This window comes from Podarcis liolepis (assembly GCF_965112155.1).
Source record: "Podarcis liolepis genome assembly, chromosome: 5".
In the NCBI taxonomy this organism is placed as follows: Eukaryota; Metazoa; Chordata; class Lepidosauria; order Squamata; family Lacertidae; genus Podarcis; species Podarcis liolepis.
The window spans coordinates 12,277,899-12,297,949 of NC_139556.1; the positions used below are offsets into that span (position 1 = coordinate 12,277,899).

General features: G+C 47.3%; 1 protein-coding gene across 1 annotated transcript in view; it reads left to right on the plus strand.

The window, feature by feature from the left end:
- The first annotated feature begins 1,044 nt into the window (after positions 1-1,044).
- Positions 1,045-20,051, plus strand: part of VSTM4 (V-set and transmembrane domain containing 4) — a 31,111-nt gene continuing 12,104 nt past the window's right edge. The window contains exons 1-4 of the mRNA XM_083505502.1: positions 1,045-1,476; positions 10,396-10,794; positions 15,122-15,190; positions 17,398-17,505. Of these exons, the coding sequence (XP_083361628.1) occupies positions 1,431-1,476; positions 10,396-10,794; positions 15,122-15,190; positions 17,398-17,505 (622 nt within the window). The 5' untranslated portion in view covers positions 1,045-1,430. The remainder of the gene's footprint in view (positions 1,477-10,395; positions 10,795-15,121; positions 15,191-17,397; positions 17,506-20,051) is intronic.

The following is a 20,051-nucleotide window of genomic DNA, read 5'->3' on the forward strand; positions in this document are numbered from 1 at the left end:
GCAATCACAGAGCTGTAGAGTTGGAAGGGACAGCAGTGGTCATCTAATCCAGCCCTCTGCAAGGCAGGAATAAAAATCTACCTCGGGATCCTCAAGAATGGAAAGAGAACGAGGTTCCAACAAAGGAAGAATGTCTTATCAAAATGACGGGGAGTATGTGGAACTGGCAAAGCTAATGGCAAAAAATTAGATAACAAAATGAGGGAATGCTGGACTGGAAACTTTTTGTAGATTATCGAAAGAACTGTTACAGTTACATGATAACGCAAGCAGGATTTGAAACATGAGCAACAGCAGAGAGATATTCAGGCTAACAACTCAGGTTGTACATTTGGGGTGTTATAAGTTAAAATATGCAGCATTAAAGGATAAACATAGAATGGGGGGAATGGGAAGTCTATCAATAAATTAAGAGTGTTGTTGATGGTTAAGTGTGTAAACTTCTGAAAACGACATAATTTCAAAAAAATACAATAAATAATAATACAATATATTTTTTTAATTACACCAGGATCTACTGCCCGTTTGAACGCTGCCACCCGAGTCCCTCGCCTCACCTTGCCTCATGAGTGGGCCATCGCTACCTGGGACACAAAGATCTGAAATTAAGGACTGGGAAGGGTGGAAATAGTAGCTAACACTACTTACCGGTAACCCTTTCCAAGCCCACTACGTTCCCTTTCCAAATGCCTTTTACATCCCTGCTCCCTCTCCAGCGGGAGCCCCAGAGGCTGCGCTTACCTGACGCTGCTACAGGTGAGTCAGTCACCTGGAAACCAGGTGCGCTCAAGTTTGGAGCAAGAGCGGGGAGGCGATGCTGGAAGAAGCGGCGGGCTGGCCTGACACATACACCCAATCCAACCCACCCCACCCTGGGAGAAGCAGCTGCGCCAGAGATCTCTCGCAGGTGCGCGCAGTTAACGCGCCCTGCGCCCTACTCGCGCGTCTACGGATACAACTGGCCCGCTTCCCTGGCGATGCGCCCCTGCCTCTCCCTGTGCTATTTCTGCCCAAGCAAGAGAGGCTGCCTGCTTGGTTCCAGCTAAACCCCCCTCCCCGTGGGGCGGGGGGGGAGGGCGGCGTTTGGGTCCTTTTCCTAAACAGCCGCTTTAAGAGACGATCTCGCCCCGCCTCTTCGCGGAGCTGTAGGGTGGGAGCTGGGGGGCCGGCTGGGCAGGCGTGACTTTCCGGGACTTCTGGGGCCTCCCCGACGGGGCGGTCTCGGGAAACTGTTGCTGCCGTGCTGCTGGCGCTTGCTCCGGCCGAAACAGAAAGCCTGAGCCTGCTCGGGACGGAGAAAGGGAAGGCCGGGACGTGAAGAGGAGAAGCGGCAGGCGGGCACGGAGAGTCGGGGCGAGCACGACGGGAAGGGCGGTCGGGAGCCCGGCCCTTGTTTCCTTCCACCCATCGCCCTCCTTCCGCCGCGGGCGATGCGTCTCCTGGTCGTGATGCTGCTTGCTTGGGTTGGCACACCAGGTAAGAGGGCGCACGTCGATCGGGACCGGGGATTCCCCTTCCTCGACTCTCCCTCCCTCTCTCCCTCCCCCCACCCACCACCCTAAGCTCTCCCCCATTACCGCCCCGTCCCTTCCAGCAACCGTCTCCCGGATCCGCCATCCGGCGCCCTCTGCGCTTCTTGGACGGAGCGGGCGCAGCTGCTGCTCTCCTGCCAGGCGCCCAGGGCAGCAGCTGCGACGGCGTCCGCCTGGGAGGCGAGCCAAGGCTGCCGAGGGCAGAGGGAAGGGATCTGCTTGGAAAGTTGGTCGTGGCGGTCCCCTCGCATCCTCCCGACGACCTCTGCGCAGCGCCTGTTTGCTGCCGCCCCCTCCAAGAAAAGTGAATTGAGGTGGGAGCCAGATCTGCTCAAAAGGGGTTTGGGTGCAAGCGAAGGGGCGGGGTGACGCGCGAACTGTTCCGATGGCACCGATAAGTGACAGATCTGTAAATGGGAGCGTGCTGGTTTTATAGCATAGGAGCCAACTCCTAGGCACTGAGGTCTCTCCGGCCCCCCCCCCGTAAAATATTTGAGGGGGCCAGGCCCCTTCAAAGTGGATGGCCATCGTCATTCAAATGGGGGGGGGGTGCGCTGAGTCTTGTGATCAATTCTGTGGGGCGGGTCTTACCTGGGCCCGCCTCCCTGATATTTTATTCAAGCTGGCACCCCTGTTTTACAGGTATATACGTTTGTCAATGAATCCTCTTAATATGACACACGGATAAATCAATGTGCAAAACGGTGGGTGAGAACCGTAAATGCAATAAAAAACAACAACCAAGTTGAATAAACAGGATTGGAGTAGAGGGTGATAATATGCATCTTTCTGAACCAGAAAACCCATATGGGACTAAATTTAAGAGTGTGGAATGCCACCTCATGTTTTTATTATACAATCCTGTTTGCTGTAAGTTCCTGGGATTTTTCCTCCGCAGGAGAATACATTGTGAGAAGGGCAAATGCACACTCTGGGCACAGAGGCACCGACTGGAGAGCTGTGATTGGCCCTGGTTTTCCTGGGATCACATACCCACTGCCTGCTGGCGCTGTGGGTTAAACCACAGAGCCTAGGACTTGCCGATAAGAAGGTCAGCGGTTCGAATCCCTGCACCGGGGTGAGCTCCCGTTGCTCGGTCCCTGCTCCTGCCCACCTAGCAGTTCAAAAGCACGTCAAAGTGCAAGTAGATAAATAGGTACCGCTCTGGCGGGAAGGTAAACGGCGTTTCCGTGCGCTGCTCTGGTTCGCCAGAAGTGGCTTTGCCATGCTGGCCACATGACTCGGAAGCTGTACGCCGGCTCCCTCAGCCAATAAAGCGAGATGAGTGCCGCAACCCCAGAGTCGTCCGCAACTAGACCTAATGGTCAGGGGTCCCTTTACCTTTACTTTCCCCCTTGCATTCAGCCCCTCTAGAAGGACACGTCAGTTTTTTTCCTGCAAACTTTCTTCTGTAGTAACCTATGCATGGTACTCTTGGGGATGCAACTTTTGTGTTTCTTGGCAAACTTTGATGTGCAAAATAGATAAAGGCTGGCATTGTTGTTGTTGTTACTGCTGCTGTTGCCACTGTTTTCCTTGAAGTGGCATAATGAATTTGCAAGCTGGATTTGCCACAAATTCTAGCATTTGTGTTCACACTAGGTATAGTCTCCCTTGGAAGTGCAAAAGGAGATGCAAGATAAAATTAATGTGAATAGTCACTCTTCAATTTCTTACTCCATCCTACCCCTGCAATGTACCTGTGGTTTGACTGAAGGACTGGGGAGGCTCTGTCTGCCTCATCACATCTAGGGACATTCCAGCCATGGTGGCCTGTCAGGTGCCCCCTCTGTATATTTTTGGGGAGGCAAGCACAAGCACATATTGGTCAGTTGTCTGGTTTGGCACTCAGAGCCTGAAGTTACCGTATTTTTTGCTCTATAAGGCTCACTTTTCCCCTCCTAAAAAGTAAGGGGAAATGTGTGTGCGTCTTATGGGGTGAATGCAGGCTGCGCAGCTATCCCAGAAGCCAGAACAGCAAGAGGGATTGCTGCTTTCACTGCACAGCGATCCCTCTTGCTGTTCTGGCTTCTGGGATTCAGAATATTTTTTTTCTTGTTTTCCTTCTCCAAAAACTAGGTGCGTCTTGTGGTCTGGTGCATCTTACAGAGTGAAAAATACGGGATATTTGCTGCTTGTTAAGTAGCAATTCAATTCACCTCTTTATTACAGCCATAGATGAGCATAAAAGGGTGGGATAGGTAAAGGTAAAGGGACCCCTGACAGTTAAGTCCAGTCACGAATGACTCTGTGGTTGTGGCTCTCATGTCGCTTTACAGGCTGAGGGAGCCGGTGTTTGTCCACAGACAGTTTTTCCGGGTCTTGTGGCCAGCATGACTAAGCCGCTTCTGGTGAACCAGAGCAGTGCACAGAAACACTGTTTACCTTCCCGCTGGAGCAGTACCTATTTATCTACTTGCACTTTTTGCCATGCTTTCAAACTGCTAGGTGGGCAGGAGCTGGGACAAAGCAACAGGAGCTCACCCCGTTGCGGGGATTCGAACCACCGATCTTCTGATAGGCGAGCCCAAGGCTCAGCGGTTTAGACCACAGCGCCACCCACGTCCCAAAAGGGTGGGATACAGTCATTTAAAATCTGAAAAGCATTTTGGAAAGCTAAAAGGTATTAAAGCAGAAGGTGAATATAAAAGTCTATAATAATTTAAAATAAGCTAAAAGAATCTGAAAGAAGGGCTAGGAGCATTGGGTGGGCGTGGAAGAGCATAAAAAGTTGATTTATAAAAGACTTTAACTATTAATTTACAGAGCACTAAATCTAGTTTGTGGCACAGATCATCCTCCGGCGAATTGTGAGTGCTGCTGTGCAGAATCTGGCAACATTGTATGTGGTAGCAGGATTGGTACCTGAGAGCAGCAGGGAGGTATAGAATTGCCCTGTGTGCGCTGGGTACTTATGGAGTAGTGGGGAAATCAGGCTAGTATAGTGGTGCCCCGCAAGACGAATGCCTCGCAAGACGGAAAACTCGCTAGACGAAAGAGTTTTCCGTTTTGGAGGTGCTTCGCAAAACGAATCTCCTATGGGCTTGCTTCGCAAGACGAAAATGTCTTGCGAGTTCCTGCGGGGGTTTTTTCCTCCCCCCTTCCTTTCCTTTTCTAAGCCGCTAAGCCGCTTATCAGCTGATCCGATAAGCCGATAAGCCGCTAAAAGCCGCTAATAGCGCTAATCCGCTAATCCGTCAGTGGGCTTGCTTCGCAAGACAAAAAAACTGCTAGACGAAGAGAATCACAGAACGGATTCTTTTCGTCTTGCGAGGCACCACTGTATGAATGTCTCTGTAATATAGGCACTGGAGGAGGCCATGCTCTACTGTTTCCATTTGTCCCGAGTCACAGGGGCATTTTCTCTCTGGGTAGTCAGTCTTCCTGTATCGACCTTCAGTAAAGGCCATACTACCCTGAACACGCCCAATCTCATCTGTTAAGTAGCAAAATTCTTGCAATTTATCCCACGTAAGCCTCAGGTCTTAATTCTGGCTGGGAGGGCGAGGCCTTCCCCACATGAACCTACCCAGACCCTGAGATCATCCTCTGAGGCCCTTCTTCGTGTGCCCCTTCCACGAGAGGTCCAGAGGGTGGCAACACGAGAACAGGGCCTTCTCTGCAGTCGCTCCTCTTCTCTGGAACGCTTTCCCCAGGGAGGTTTGCCTGGTGCCTTCATTATACACCTTTAGGCGCCAGGCAAAAATGTTCCTCTTTAACCCGGCCTTTGGTTGATTGTCATCCAATGCCCTTTTAAAATGTGTTGGGGTTGTTTGTTTTTGTTTTTATTATGTATTTTGTGTATTTATATCGGGATTTTTATGTTACCACCTTGAGATCTGCGGGTATAGGGTGGTCTACAAATTTAAACAACATCAAATTCCCAGGGATGTCTCTTTTTCCGGGCTGGCAATGGCTTCAACTTTGCTTTCCCTGTAAATGGCTCAACACTATTCATGAATTTTAGGAGCAGCGATATGTACAGTGATGAGTTGGTTCGTAAGAGTTGGATTGTAAGAGTTTACAAGTCAAAAGTGATGTCAGTTTTTAGACTGCAGCCCACATGTTTCTTGGGATTTTTCCATCTGTTTCTAAGGAAAAAAATGTGTAAGTTTCCCATTGTGTGTTTCCTTGAACAGTGTTAACTTACAACTAAATAGAATATAATTTACAGTACATGACACCATTTTAAAGGGGCCATGGGAACGCTACATATAATTTTTTTAATAACTTGATTTTTACACACACACACACACACACACACACACACTGCTTATAGGTAAGTTTGTTTTTTTTACCCAGGAGGCAAATTAAAATTTTTCCCATATATGACCTTTTCTCAGTCAGCAACCGTAACAGTTCATGCAATATAGGAGCCTGTGCATAAAGCAATCTGTGATCTTCTTCCCATTGCGGCTCCTTTCTGGTTGGCTCCATGCTCACAAGAAATGAAATCGCCACAACTGAGAGGTTGAAAGGGGGTTTGATAGCTGTTGCCAGATGAGAGCAGCTTGTTCTCATTAGGTGAAACAAAATATCCTCTTATCTGCTTCCTTGTGCTTGCTACATATGTTTGGTAGACAGAATGTAAATATTCATATTTGATACGTGACTGAGTGGACTGTTCATTTAACACTGGGCTTAAGGGAACTTTTTTATGTACCTAGCTCAGTTTAGAGATTTCTCGGGTTCGTGCCTAACGCTAAAAAGCAGATTTGTGTGCATGAGTTAGTTGTTTTGTCTGAACTGGGAATTGTGGTTAGTGTGAACTATGACTTAGGAGACCCTCCAGGTGTCCCTATTTTCCAGGGACAGTCCCGTATTTAAGGAAGCCATCCCGGTTTTATTCTGGAATGTCCTGCTTTTCCTTAGGACAGGGGTCAGCAACCTGCGGCCCATGGACCACAAGCAGCCCACGGGGGTCGTTTCAACGGCCCCTGAGCCCCCCCCCAGCCGAGCCACCCTCTCGGCAAGTCCCCACGCGCTGTGCTAAACAGGTGCAGTGCAGAGCAGAGACTCACTTCTGCAGCGCCGGAAATCGCATCTGCGCTGACGCAATCCGGCCGACGGAGCAATCTCTGCAGGCGTGAACCAGCCCAGGCGAGATAAATCTTGTCGATCCCTGCCTTAAAGTAAAGGTAAAGGGACCCCTGACCATTAGGTCCAGTCGTGGCCGACTCTGGGGTTGCGGCGCTCATCTCGCTTTATTGGCCGAGGAAGCTGGTGTACAGCTTCTGGGTCATGTGGCCAGCATGACTAAGGCGCTTCTGGTGAATCAGAGCAGTGCACGGAAACGCCGTTTACCTTCCCGCCGGAGTGGTACCTATTTATCTACTTGCACTGGTGTGCTTTTGAACTACTAGGTTGGCAGGAGCAAGGTCTGAGCAACGGGAGCTCACCCCGTCGTGGGGATTCGAACCGCCGACCTTCCAATCAGCAAGTCCTAGGCTCTGTGGTTTAACCCACAGCGCCACCCACATCCCTGACCCCTGCCTTAGGATGTCCCTATTTTCATTGGAGAAATGTCAGCAGTTGGACCTTGGAGGTATCTCCCAATTCTCCAATTCCGTGATTCCATGTTCCGGTGGTGGGCATGGCCCAGAGGAAAAAGCCGGCAGAGCAATCAATGTGACACATACATTTATTTCACAGTAGGCTGCATTCCAGCCGCATGGACATGTGCCCAGTGAGCTCAGTGTTATGTGCAGGCATTACTGTTGAAGTGGGATGCGGGTGGCGCTGTGGTCTAAACCACTGAGCCTCTTGGGCTTGCCGATCAGAAGGTTGGCAGTTCAGATCCCCATGACGGGGTGAGCTCCTGTTGCTCTGTCCCAGCTCCTGCCAACCTAGCAGTTCAAAAGCACACCAGTGCAAGTAGATAAATAGGTACCGCTGCAGCGGGAAGGTAAATGGTGTTTCTGTGCGCTCTGGTTTCTGTCAGGGTGTTCCGTTGCGCCAGAAGTGGTTTAGTCCTGCTGGCCACATGACTCGGAAAAGCTGTCTATGGACAAATGACCTCGGCCTGAAAGCGAGATGAGCGCCACAACCCTATAGTCGCCTTTGACTGGACTTAATTGTCCAGGGGGTCCTTTACCTTTTATCTTTACTGTTGAACTAATATGCTTATATTCAATTTAATATCAGCTAAGTTGTTATTTAAGAGAAATGTAGCACTTACAAACTTAAATACAGTGGAACCTCTGTTGTCGAACATAATCTGTTCCAGAAGACCGTTCAACTTCTGAAAGTTTGACAACTGAGGCTCAATTGCCGGTCGGCAAAAGCCATTGAAAAAATGGAGAAATGCGCCTCAGAAGCCGTTCGACATCTGAGGCAAATTTTTAAATGGAAGTATTTACTTCCGGGTTGTTGGCATTCAAAACCAAAACGTTCAACTTCCGAAGCGTTCAACAACCAAGGTTCCGCTGTACAGTGGTACCTCGGGTTAAGAACTTAATTCGTTCCGGAAGTCTGTTCTTAACCTGAAACTGTTCTTAACCAGAAGCACCACTTTAGCTAATGGGGCCTCCTGCTGCCGCTGCGCCGCCACCACACGATTTCTGTTCTCATCCTGAAGCAAAGTTCTTAACCCGAGGTACTATTTCTGGGTTAGTGGAGTCTGTAACCTGAAGCATCTGTAACCTGAAGCGTCTGTAACCCGAGGTACCACTGTACAACAAAAACAATAAGGTTTAAGTTCATTTATTTATTCAAATAAGCGAGTTTACCTGCCCTGCATCTGTGTCACAACATTTTTGTGGGATGGATCCGATTCCAAGCTGCTTCCTCACAGTTGCTCTGAAGTGGCCATTCTATACGACTTACTCATTCAAAGGTGATAGCGTGTGTGTGTGTGTGTTTTCTGCATAATACCTCTACCTCTGGTGGAAATCTTATCAAGTTGCTAGCTTGTCAGTCTGGAATGAATCCAAACACTGTTTCAAGCTATTATTCCCAAGTGCTTTCAGAAAGTTAGCTCTACTTTGCTCTTCCGAGCTCTTAAAACTAATGGATCACCACAGTTTGCCTTTGCTATGTGTCTCTGTATCCTTTTAACGCCCACCTGCACTTATTGCGTAGTAGTATTTTCAGAAACCAGCTTCATGGCCTCAGATGAACTTGCCTCAGGAAAGGTGCATCCTGGTTGCTAGGAAGGAAGGAGGGGCACCTACAGACATGCCAAGGGCTCAGAAAGGAGGCAGAATCAGGAAAAGTGTAAATCAGGAAGAGGAAACAGCTGGAGAGCTCAGTTGGTTAGAGTGTGGTGCTGGCAATGCCCACATTGCAGGCTTGATCCCCGTAAGAGACAGCTGCATATTCTTCCTTTGTTTCTGAAATAGTTTTCATTGGTTTTACAAAATAAATCACACACTTAGCACAATTAAATTTTGAAATAAAGCAAGATTCATCTGAATCGTAGGACTTTCCTCCTCACCTCATTGGGTCCTTTAAATATTATTACGGTGGTGCCTCACAAGACGAAAAGAATCCGTTCTGTGATTCTCTTCGTCTAGCGGTTTTTTCGTCTTGCGAAGCAAGCCCATTGGCGGATTAGCAGATTAGCGCTATTAGCGGCTTTTAGCGGCTTATTGGCTTATCGGATCAGCTGATAAGCGGCTTAGCGGCTTAGAAAAGTTGGGGGGGAGGAAAAAACCCCCGCAGGAACTCGCAAGACATTTTCATCTTGCGAAGCAAGCCCATAGGAGATTCGTTTTGCAAAGCACCTCCAAAACGGAAAACTCTTTCGTCTAGCGAGTTTTCCGTCTTGCGAGGCATTCGTTTTGCGGGGCACCACTGTATTATTATTATTATTATTATTATTATTATTATTATTATTATTAGGACTCCCTATTTTCAGTAATGTTGGAGGGTTATAGCACAGATTGTACTAGGTGTAAGGAGAAAATCTGATTTTGATTTTACTAGAAAATACATATGGATGTATTTCCATTGATATGACACAAGAAGCCTAACAAAGCTCGGTGCCATTTAGACAACTCAGTACCAAGGCCCACACACTAATGTGGAAGTCATCATAATCCAATGGCCTTTCCTTTTGCTGCTGACAGCTGATAGTCTATGCCGTAGGGTAAGTGCTGGGAAAATAGGATATCCTACTCAGAAAAAGTAAAACCCCTATAAATGATGCACAAATCTGTTCCCCATCATCCTCACCATTAAAGCAATAAAAGTAAAGGGACCCCTGACCATTAGGTCCAGTCGTGGCCGACTCTGGGATTGCGGCGCTCATCTCGCCTTATTGGTCATGTGGCCAGCATGACTTAAGCCGCTTCTGGCGAACCAGAGCAGCGCACGGAAACACCATTTACCGTATTTTCCGCTTTATAAGATGCACCAGACCACAAGACGCACGTAGTTTTTGGAGGAGGGAAACGAGAAAAAAAATATTCTGAATCTCAGAAGCCAGAACAGCAAGAGGAATCGCTACGCAGTGAAAGCAGCAATCCCTCTTGCTGTTCTGGCTTCTGGGATAGCTGCGCAGCGTGCATTCGCTCCATAAGATGCACACACATTTTCCCTTACTTTTTAGGAGGGAAAAAGTGAGTCTTATAGTGCAAAAAATACGGTACCTTCCTGCTGGAGCAGTACCTATTTATCTACTTGCACTTTGACGTGCTTTCGAACTGCTAGATTGGCAGGAGCAGGGACCGAGCAATGGGAGCTCACCCCATCGTGGGGATTCGAACCGCCGACCTTCTGATCGGCAAGCCCTAGGCTCTGTGGTTTAACCCACAGCGCCACCCACGTCCCTTATTAAAGCAATAGCTTTGCATTTATTGTACATGGAGGTCACACACTCTTGCAAGAGTCTGCTTGCATTTACCCATCTTTTCTTTTGCAGGTGTCTATGAAGCTCTGAATGTCACTGTATCTCCGGGACCCAGAGTGCAATACGTGGTTGGAGACAATGCTACCCTCTTTTGCCACGTGTCTCAAAAAAGACGAATAGAGAACCTCCTGGCTGTCCGGTGGCTCTTTGCCCTTCCGCCGACCCAAGAGTACCTGATGATCAAAATGACTAAATATGGAGTAGTCCAGTACTATGGGAATTACAACCGCCAGTTCTATAAGCAAAGACTTCACCTTTTGGAGGAGAGGCATAGGACGATGTACACATTTTTTATCCTGAATCTCCAGGAAGCTGACCAGGGACACTATATTTGCAAAGTTCAGGAGATTGGCAAGTATAGGAACAAGTGGACAGCGTGGTCAAACAGTAGTGCGTCTACGGAAATCCAAGGTGAGTCCATGAACAGCTCCTCTTGCAATCTTCCCTTCTTTTTATGGATTAAAACGTTTGCAATTCTTGCCGGCCTGTCTGTATGGAAGAAATCGAGAAAGAGCTCAAAATTGACCCAAACCATTTAGGATTTGTCATAAATAATAATTTATAATAATAATAATTTATTATTTATACCCCGCCCATCTGGCTGGGTTTCCCCAGCCACTCTGAGCGGCTTCCACAGAGACAAAAAATACACTAAAATGTCACACATTAAAACCTTCCCTGAACAGGCTTGCCTTAAGATGTCTTCTGAATGTCAGGTAGTTGTTTTTCTCTTTGACATCTGATGGGAAGCGTTCCACAGGGCGGGCACCACTGCTGAGAAGGCCCTCTGCCTGGTTCCCTGTAGCTTTGCTTCTCGCAATGAGGGAACCGCCAGAAGGCCCTCGGCGCTGGACCTCAGCGTCCGGGCAGAACAATGGGGGTGGAGACGCTCCTTCAGGTATACTGAGCCGAGGCCGTTTAGGGCTTTAAAGGTCAACACCAACACTTTGAATTGTGCTCAGAAACGTACTGGGAGCCAATGTGGGTCTTTCAAGACCGGTGTTATGTGGTCTCGGCGGCTGCCCCCAGTCACCAAATTGTATATATTTTTTCTTTTTCTTTTTGTTTTGTTTTTTTGTTTTTGGCTTTTTAAAATGGAAAATTCCTAATAAATATTTATATATTTTTTAAAAAAACACATTCTGGATTAGTTGTAGTTTCCGGGTCACCTTCAAAGGTAACCCCACGTAGAGCGCATTGCAGTAGTCCAAGTGGGAGATAACTAGAGCATGCACCACTCTGGCGAGACAGTCCGCGGGCAGGTAGGGTCTCAGTCTGTGGACCAGGTGGAGTTGGTAGACAGCTGCCCTGGACACAGAATTGACCTGTGCCTCCATGGATAGCTGTGAGTCCAAAATGACTACCAGGCTACGCACCTGGTCCTTCAGGGCCACAGTTACCCCATTCAGGGAGTCCTCCATACCAGCCCGCCCCCAGTCCCCCAAATAGCTGAAAGCAAGTATTGCCTTCGCAAATAACCAGCAGCACATTGGGCGACCCTTTCACAACGACAGCACGTTGAACTTGGTTCTAAACGTTCTGCATATGGAGACAGTTTCTGAACTTCTTGCCTGGATAAATGTTCATTTTTCAGTCATGGGCTTGGCCAATGACTTTGTGTTAATCTGCCAAATGTCTCCATTTTGGGGTGGGGGAACCACAAACCCTCGATATGTTGTTGGACTCTGACGCTGTCAGGGCTGCCGCCCAGTCCCAGCTCACATAGGACCAAGTCAGCCAGCGTTCAGTTTCAAAGAGTCTTTATTGGATTACAGGTTCCATTTCCAAACTGCAACGTGCAGCCCTACTTCTTCTAGGTCAGAACGACGAAGACCCGTCTGAGTCTCCGCCTCTAGCGCACCAGCTTAATACCCTAGCCTTGCTCCACCTCCTGCGCCTTTCCTTCCGTCTCTGGGTCCTCCTGCCCCCCTGGGTCTCTCCCTTCCTACTCTCTTCTGACGCGGACCCCCCTGACCCTTCCGCCTCCTTGCGGCGGGCTTTGGGACCCGGCTCACTCTCTGGGCTGCTGACTGCGCCAGCTTCTGCTACATTTGAACTTGGCGCGCGCGCCCAACTCTCCACTTTCCTCTTGATCGTTTCCTCGCTCCCCGAGGTGGGCGTGACTACTCCTGACTCATGCCCTCCCTCCTTCAGAAAGTCTCCGGAGCCCGATATCTGGTCCCCTTTCTCCCCGCTGCTCCCGGCTGGGCACGTGGGTCCCGATCTCCAACTGCTGCTTTCTGATCCCTCTCTGGACCCTTCTTCCTGGGGTGTCCCCCTGCTCTCCCCCCTTGCTCTGGCTGCTGGCGCTCCCTTCTGGGAATCCTCGGACTCGCTAGACAGGCTCGGTGATCTCGGGTCGTCATCCCCACTCATCCTTCCTTCGTATTCCTCCCCCTCGCTCTCTGTCTCCTCCCTTCTCTGCGTCTCTGCTCCTGAACCCCTGACAGACGCCCATCAGCCCCCACCAGCAGGACCCCCGCCAGGCATGATGGGAGCTGGACTAGACGCCCCTTGAGGTCCCTTTCCAACTCTGATTCTATGAGTTGTAGTCTAACAACATCTGTAGAGGGCCCCAGATTTCCCAGTTCTTCTCTAGACAGTGGTACCTCAGGTTACATACGCTTCAGGTTACTGACTCTGCTAACCCAGAAATAGTGCTTCAGGTTAAGAACTTTGCTTCAGGATGAGAACAGAAATCGTGCTCCGGTGGCACAGCGGCAGCAGGAGGCCCCATTCGCTAAAGTGGTGCTTCAGGTTAAGAACAGTTTCAGGTTAAGAACGGACCTCCGGAATGAATTAAGTACTTAACCCGAGGTATCACTGTATACTGCAAGCCTCTAACTGATGAAGTTCCTTTAATTGCTTTTAAGAAAAATCTGGAGCTTGTGCTTCTCTTATTCTTGCACCTTCATGTCTTCTTATTAGTGACCTGACTGTGACCCGACAACAGGCCAAGGGTGTAGTCATTCTTGGATAAATTAAGAGGGGGCTGTGTGGGAACATTGCAGATACTAGGAGAGGATATATTGATTTAATAATATCCTTCCTCACTCACGCTTCTGCGTCAGCAGCAGAGTGCATTCCCCAATATAGAGCAGGAAGCTAGCTGATAGATTCGTTTGAATCTCTTTACTTAAGCAATCCAATCTGGCTTTGTTCAGATTGGAATATATTCCTGGCAAGACCCCTTTTGTCCCTCCTAAAAAGAAAGACGACACAAGAAGCTTCTTTTAAAAGTAATAAGAAGTTTACTCACATTCAGTTCACAGTTGGATCCCTGAAGGCAGGCTATAGCTTAGAACAGGCATCCCAAAACCTGGCCCTCCAGATGTTTGGGGACTACAACTCCCATCATCCCTAGCTAACAGGACCACTGGTCAGGGATGATGGGAATTGTAGTCCTCAAACATCTGGAGGGCCAAGTTTGGGGATGCCTGGCTTAGAGTTAGAGAAGAGGGTTTGAGTTTGTCCCATATGGGAATGAGCCCGTGTACTGGTGGCTGAGAGCCAGCAGACAGCAAAATACATCAGTATCAAGAGAGCATGGTATGAAGAAGAAGGAGGAGGAGGAGGAGGAGGAGGAGAAGGATGGCTGTGTGGCCAGCCCCTTTTATGGGGTCTCCCGGGTTCATGCCCATCTATCTGGTCACATGAGGGGAAGAAAGCTCCAGATCAGGTGTGACAGGAAGTCCTCCTGGCTATGGAGTAACACCCCCTGTGTGTCCACTCTGGGCAAACAGGAAGTGTTGTACTTGACTGCTTATGTTGCATCCCACAGGCTATGCATTGCCTTCCCTGCTTTGCTGTGAGGAAGTTCTGCCAGATTGATACTGAATTCTGTGCTGTATGTATGCTGTTATGAGTTGCACTTGCCTTGCATTTGAAGTCTGCAGCTTCTACTGGAAATCTGGGGGAAGCCTGTACTTTACATAATAGAGAAACTGCCTTAGTGCTTTGCATCTGCCAGTAGAGGACTGAACTGGCTGAAAAGTTGGGGGTCTGACTGAATTTCTTCCAGCACAAACTGCACTGCCACAGACCCACGTGCTTGGGGAGCTGTATACGTTTGGCACATCCCATATGCCAATGCTAACAGCCTTGTTTTAGACACATTTACTTAAAAGGGAAGTTCCACTTAATTCAGATATGGTTGCCATATGTTCGGGTTTTCCTGGATATGTCCGGGAATCGATCAGCAAAATGGCATCCGGGCGGATTTTTGCTGAATCGGCAAAATGTCTGGGGGAACCCAGACATATGGCAAGTTGGGCTAATTTTTTCAAAATATATATATTTAAAAATCTAAGAGAAGAACCCAAACGATATTTTTTTTTTTGGGGGGGGGGGAGATCTTCTCAGAAAAATCTCAACTGCACAGTTTTTTAAAGCCATAAAGAACATAATTGTGTTTTATGTGGCCCCTGATACAAACCCCCATGTTGTTTTCTGCTATTTCACTGAGCTGAGAAGTTTATTAGATGGCTTAAGGCAGGCACCCCCAAACTTGGCCCTCCAGCTGTTTTGGGACTACAACTCCCATCATCCCTAGCTAACAGGACCAGTGGTCAGGGATGATGGGAATTATAGTTCCAAAACAGCTGGAGGGCCAAGTTTGGGGGTGCCTGGCTTAGGGCATCAGCTGCTTGCTTTTGTTGACCTGCAATCCGCTTTCACAGTGAGACCTTCTGAAAAGTGTGTGACTAGTTTGCCAATGTTGTTGTGTGTTCCATTGCAGTGATTTCATCCAGAGTTTCGGACGACTCCAATGCTGAGAAAAACCACAAGGCCTGGAAGTTCTTTGAGGGTTAAGTATATGCTTCCCCATTTGTTCATCTTCGCGAAGAAGTGAGAATCCACTGAAAAGTACCATTGTGCAGCCTTGCTTTTTCTTTCGGGGGAAGTAAGCCAAAATACTCACATCCCATAAAAATTTGCACCCACTGGTTTTAGGAGCTCTTAGAAGGGTTACAGCCATAGTTACACATTTACTTTAACCAGGAGTCACACACAAAAATGCTTCAGGGCTCTAAATGTAATTGGCACATAATCCTGTTTTCTGTAAGTGGGGGAGAGGGTTCCAGGGCTCTTTGCCTTGCTTGCTTGCTTGCTTGCTTGCTTGCTTGCTTGCTTGATTGATTGATTTGGTGCCAACTTGAATAAAATATTGGGGGGACATTTATATGTGGGTAAACCTGACTGAATATAATATAAAGAGTAGAACAGCAAGTGTTGTGTATTCAACATTCATTGTCATTAAAGAGCATCTTATTAAATGAACAGAAGCTAATGTGGACAAAAATCGGGGAAGTTTTCAGAAACTGAAATGATCTAAACTGTTCCTTATAGAAGAAAATGGGTACAAAAAGCTTGAGAGAGAGACAGACATTTGCTCTTGAAATGTGACTAAAATTCATGTCGATGAGTCTGGTTTTAAACATGTTGGATTGTTACCACAAATATTTTATAGAATATTAGAGCCTTTGGGTTCACTTGCCTTTGGTGTGAAGTCATTGGCTTGCAGTCTCTCTCTGCTTGTTTGAAATCCTCCCTTCTATATGGAAGATGTGCAGTTTTGTTGACTATCTGCCAAACAAAACGTTTTTGAACTCCGATATCACATTTTCCTGGCATTGTGGAAATCTTTCATGCAATCTCCAAACAGTAATTTTATGTGCTTTGTTAGGAATGTTCACATCCTCTCATTTCTAGTTCAAAACTAAATTGTTCCAGGTGACTAAGAAATACAGAAACTGAAAGTCAATCACAAGAAGCGGCTTTCAAAGCTGACAGAAGGGTAGTGGATAAAATATCAACAAGGCCATAAAAATGAGAAAGGGGAAGAAAACGGACTAAGAGGCAGGCGTAAAGCCTTGTCAGAAGGCAGCAAAATTCCACCAGAGAAGGGATGTGGAACACTTGCCAGATTCTGAATGTATGCAAAGTATAATATTATAGAAAAGCTCTACCCCTCCCATTCCTCAGGGAACTTCCCTGAACAGGGCTGCCTTCAGATGTCTTCTAAAAGTCAGATGGTTATTTATTTCCTTGACATCTGACTGGAGGGCACCACTACCGAGAAGGCCCTCTGCCTGGTTCCCTGTAACCTCACTTCTCTCAATGAGTTTAAACCTTTTATCATTTAAGCCTTTTATCAAGTACCTCTGTGTCGGGTATAAGGGAGGCAGGTGGCGCTGTGGTCTAAACCACTGAGCCTCTTGGGCTTGCCGATCAGAAGGTTGGTGGTTCGAATCCCCGTGACGGGGTGAGCTCCCAGCTCCTGCCTACCTAGCAGTTTGAAAGCACACCAGTGCAAATAGATAAATAGGTACCACTGTGACGAGAAGGTAAACAGTGTTTCTGTGCGCTCTGGATTAAGTCACGCTGTCCCATTGCACCAGAAGCGGTTTAGTCCTGCTGGCCACATGGTCCAGAAAGCTGTCTGTGGACAAACACCAGCTCCTTCGGCCTGAAAACGAGATGAGCGCCACAACCCCATAGTCGCCTTTGAGCGGACCTAATCCGTCCAGGGGTCCTTTACCTTTACCTTTTTATACCTCTGTGTCGGCTCACTGTTAAAGGCAAGATTCTTGGTAGAACAGGCCTTTGGTCTTGCCCAGTATGGATGGTTGGTACAGTGGTACCTCGGGTTACAGATGCTTCAGGTTACAGACACTTCAGGTTACAGACTCCGCTAACTCAGAAATAGTACCTCGGGTTAAGAACTTTGCGTCAGGATGAGAACAGAAATCGCGCGGTGGCAGTGGGAGGCCCCATTAGCTAAAGTGGTACCTCAAGTTAAGAACAGTTTCAGGTTAAGAATGGACCTCCAGAGCAAATTAAGTTCTTAAACCGAGGTAGCACTATGATATTCTTTTCCTTTCACACCTTTCTTGCCAAGATTTTGGGTCCGGGGCTCCGAGCGTGTTTTTACTTTTGTGCAAAACCTGTGTATTCTTTCTTGGGTAGACATGAAAGCAGATGGCTGATACTCATCCGTGGTTTTCCTTTCAGACCTGTATGTCTATGCTGTGTTCGTGTGCTCCATAGGCATCGTCAGCGTCCTGTTGTTCACCGTGGTTGTCCTCTGCCAGACACTGATCAACAAAAAACGCTCCCGTGGTGAGTGATGAGGAAAGGCTGAGGCAGATAAATGGCGTTTTTGTGTGCATTTAGCAATACCATTATATCTTGCCATATTGTTTTGCACATAGTCACATTTTTGCTTTTCATTTAATGAATCGTAAAATTGTTAGAACCTTTTAATGAGGGTGAAAGAGGAGAGCGCAAAATATGCTTTGAAGCTCAATATAAAAAAAACGAAGATCATGGCCACTGGTCCCATCACCTCCTGGCAAATAGAAGGGGAAGAAATGGAGGCAGTGAGAGATTGTACTTTCTTGGGTTCCATGATCACTGCAGATGGTGACAGCAGCCACGAAAATAAAAGATGCCTGCTTCTTGGGAGAAAAGCAATGACAGGCCTAGACAGCATCTTGAGAAGTAGAGACGTCACCTTGCCAACAAAGGTCCGTATAGTTAAAGCCATGGTTTTCCCAGTAGTGATGTATGGAAGTGAGAGCTGGACCATAAAGAAGGCTGATCACCGAAGAATTGATGCTTTTGAATTATGGTGCTGGAGGAGACTCTTGAGAGTCCCATGGACTGCAAGAAGATCAAACGTATCCATTCTTAAGGAAATCAGCCCTGAGTGCTCACTGGAAGGACAGATCCTGAAGCTGAGGCTCCAATACTTTGGCCACCTCATGAGAAGAGAAGACTACATGGAAAAGACCCTGATGTTGGGGAAGATGGAGGGCACAAGGAGAAGGGGACGACATTGGACGAGATGGTTGGACAGTGTTCTCAAAGCTACCAGCATGAGTTTGGCCAAGCTGCGGGAGGCAGTGGAAGATAGGAGTGCCTGGCGTGCTCTGGTCCAGGGGGTCACGAAGAGTCAGACACGACTAAACTACTAAACAACAACAACATATCTTGCCATATAGTTTTGCACATAGTCACATTTTTGCTTTTCATTTAATGAATCATAGAATTGTTAGAAGGGACCTCAAGGGTCATCTAGTCCAACCCCCATTTGGTTTTTTGTTTTGTTTTTAGAGCTGTTTAACAGTACTCACAATTCACCACCCATTTCCATGCACATTACTGTTTTGGGTTTGTTTTTATTACTCTGTTTCTATTAAAGCCTTCCCCAACTCACAACGCGTATGAATTATACATGTTAAAGAGAATTCCTCTCAGTTATTATGGAGATAGTATCTGACACCAGCAAAATTGAATCAAATATTTCCTAATGCTAGATCAATATTTGAAACGCCAGAGCTTCAGGAACAAAGGATATATTCTCTGATAATGCTCCCAGATCAACATCTTCTGGGGTTCTATTTTAGCATAAATTAAAACCTCCATGAGATATGGTCTGCCAAAAGAACCTTTAGTAATATCATTTTGCTATCTTAAAGGGACAGTTCTAACAGACGATTTGTAAATGACCGTTTACTCACTGACGGCAGCCTTGTATGGCTGTTTGCTATTCCCGGAAGAGAGCTAGGTTGCCTATGACCGATTCATGGATTGCAAATATTTGGGAGCCGAAGAAATTGGGACGTGCCATATCAGAAGTATGAGGAAGGCAGGTAGACAACAGGATAGCAAATGAACAGAGAAGTGGGCTTCCCAGTTTTCTTTTGGAATAATGAAGAGGCAATGAACTGTTATTGGGAGAAATTTAACTCATAACTTTAAGGCAAATGCAATTTGTTTTTATTCACATTTCTTTGCTTTTTATCTTTATGATGGCAGTATTTTGCTTGATTAACTACTAGCCTTGTGAGAAACATGCCACAACATTGTAATTTGTTTGTTATAGCATTATCAGAATTCTGATTTTGCAGATAATATTTCTTTCTTCCTCTCTCTCTCTCAAATACACTTGAAGCTTCCTTCGTACATTCTGCTGAGAAAATCTATAGTAGTAGGAATAATAATAATAATAATAATAATAATAATAATAATAATTTATTAATACCTCTCCCATCTGACTGGGTTTTCCCAGCCTCTCTGGGCGGCTCCCAGCCAAATATTAAAAACACAATACAGCATTAAACATTAAAAACTTCTCTAAACAGGGCTGCCTTCAGATGTCTAGTAAGATAGTTGCTTATTTCCTTGACATCTGATGGGGGGGGGCATTCCACAGGGTGGGCGCCACCACCAAGAAGGCCCTCTGCCTGGTTCCCTGTAACCTCACTTCTCGCAGTGAGGGAACTGCCAGAAGGCCCTCAGCGCTGGACCTCAGTGTCCGGACTGAGCGATGGGGGTGGAGACGCTCCTTCAGGTGTACTGGGCCGAGGCCGTTTAGGGCTTTAAAGGTCAGCACCAACACTTTGAATTGTGCTCGGAAACATACTGGGAGCCAATGTAGGTCTTTCAGGACCAGTGTTATATGGTCTCAGCGGCCACTCCCAGTCACCTGCCGCATTCTGGATTAATTGCAGTTTCTGAGTCACCTTCAAAGGTAGCCCCACAAAGAGTGCATTGCAGTAGTCCAAGTGGGAGATAACCAGAGCATGCACCACTCTGGCGAGATAGTCCGCAGGCAAGTGGGGTCTCATCCTGTGGACCAGAGAAGAGGGAAACACTGCCTT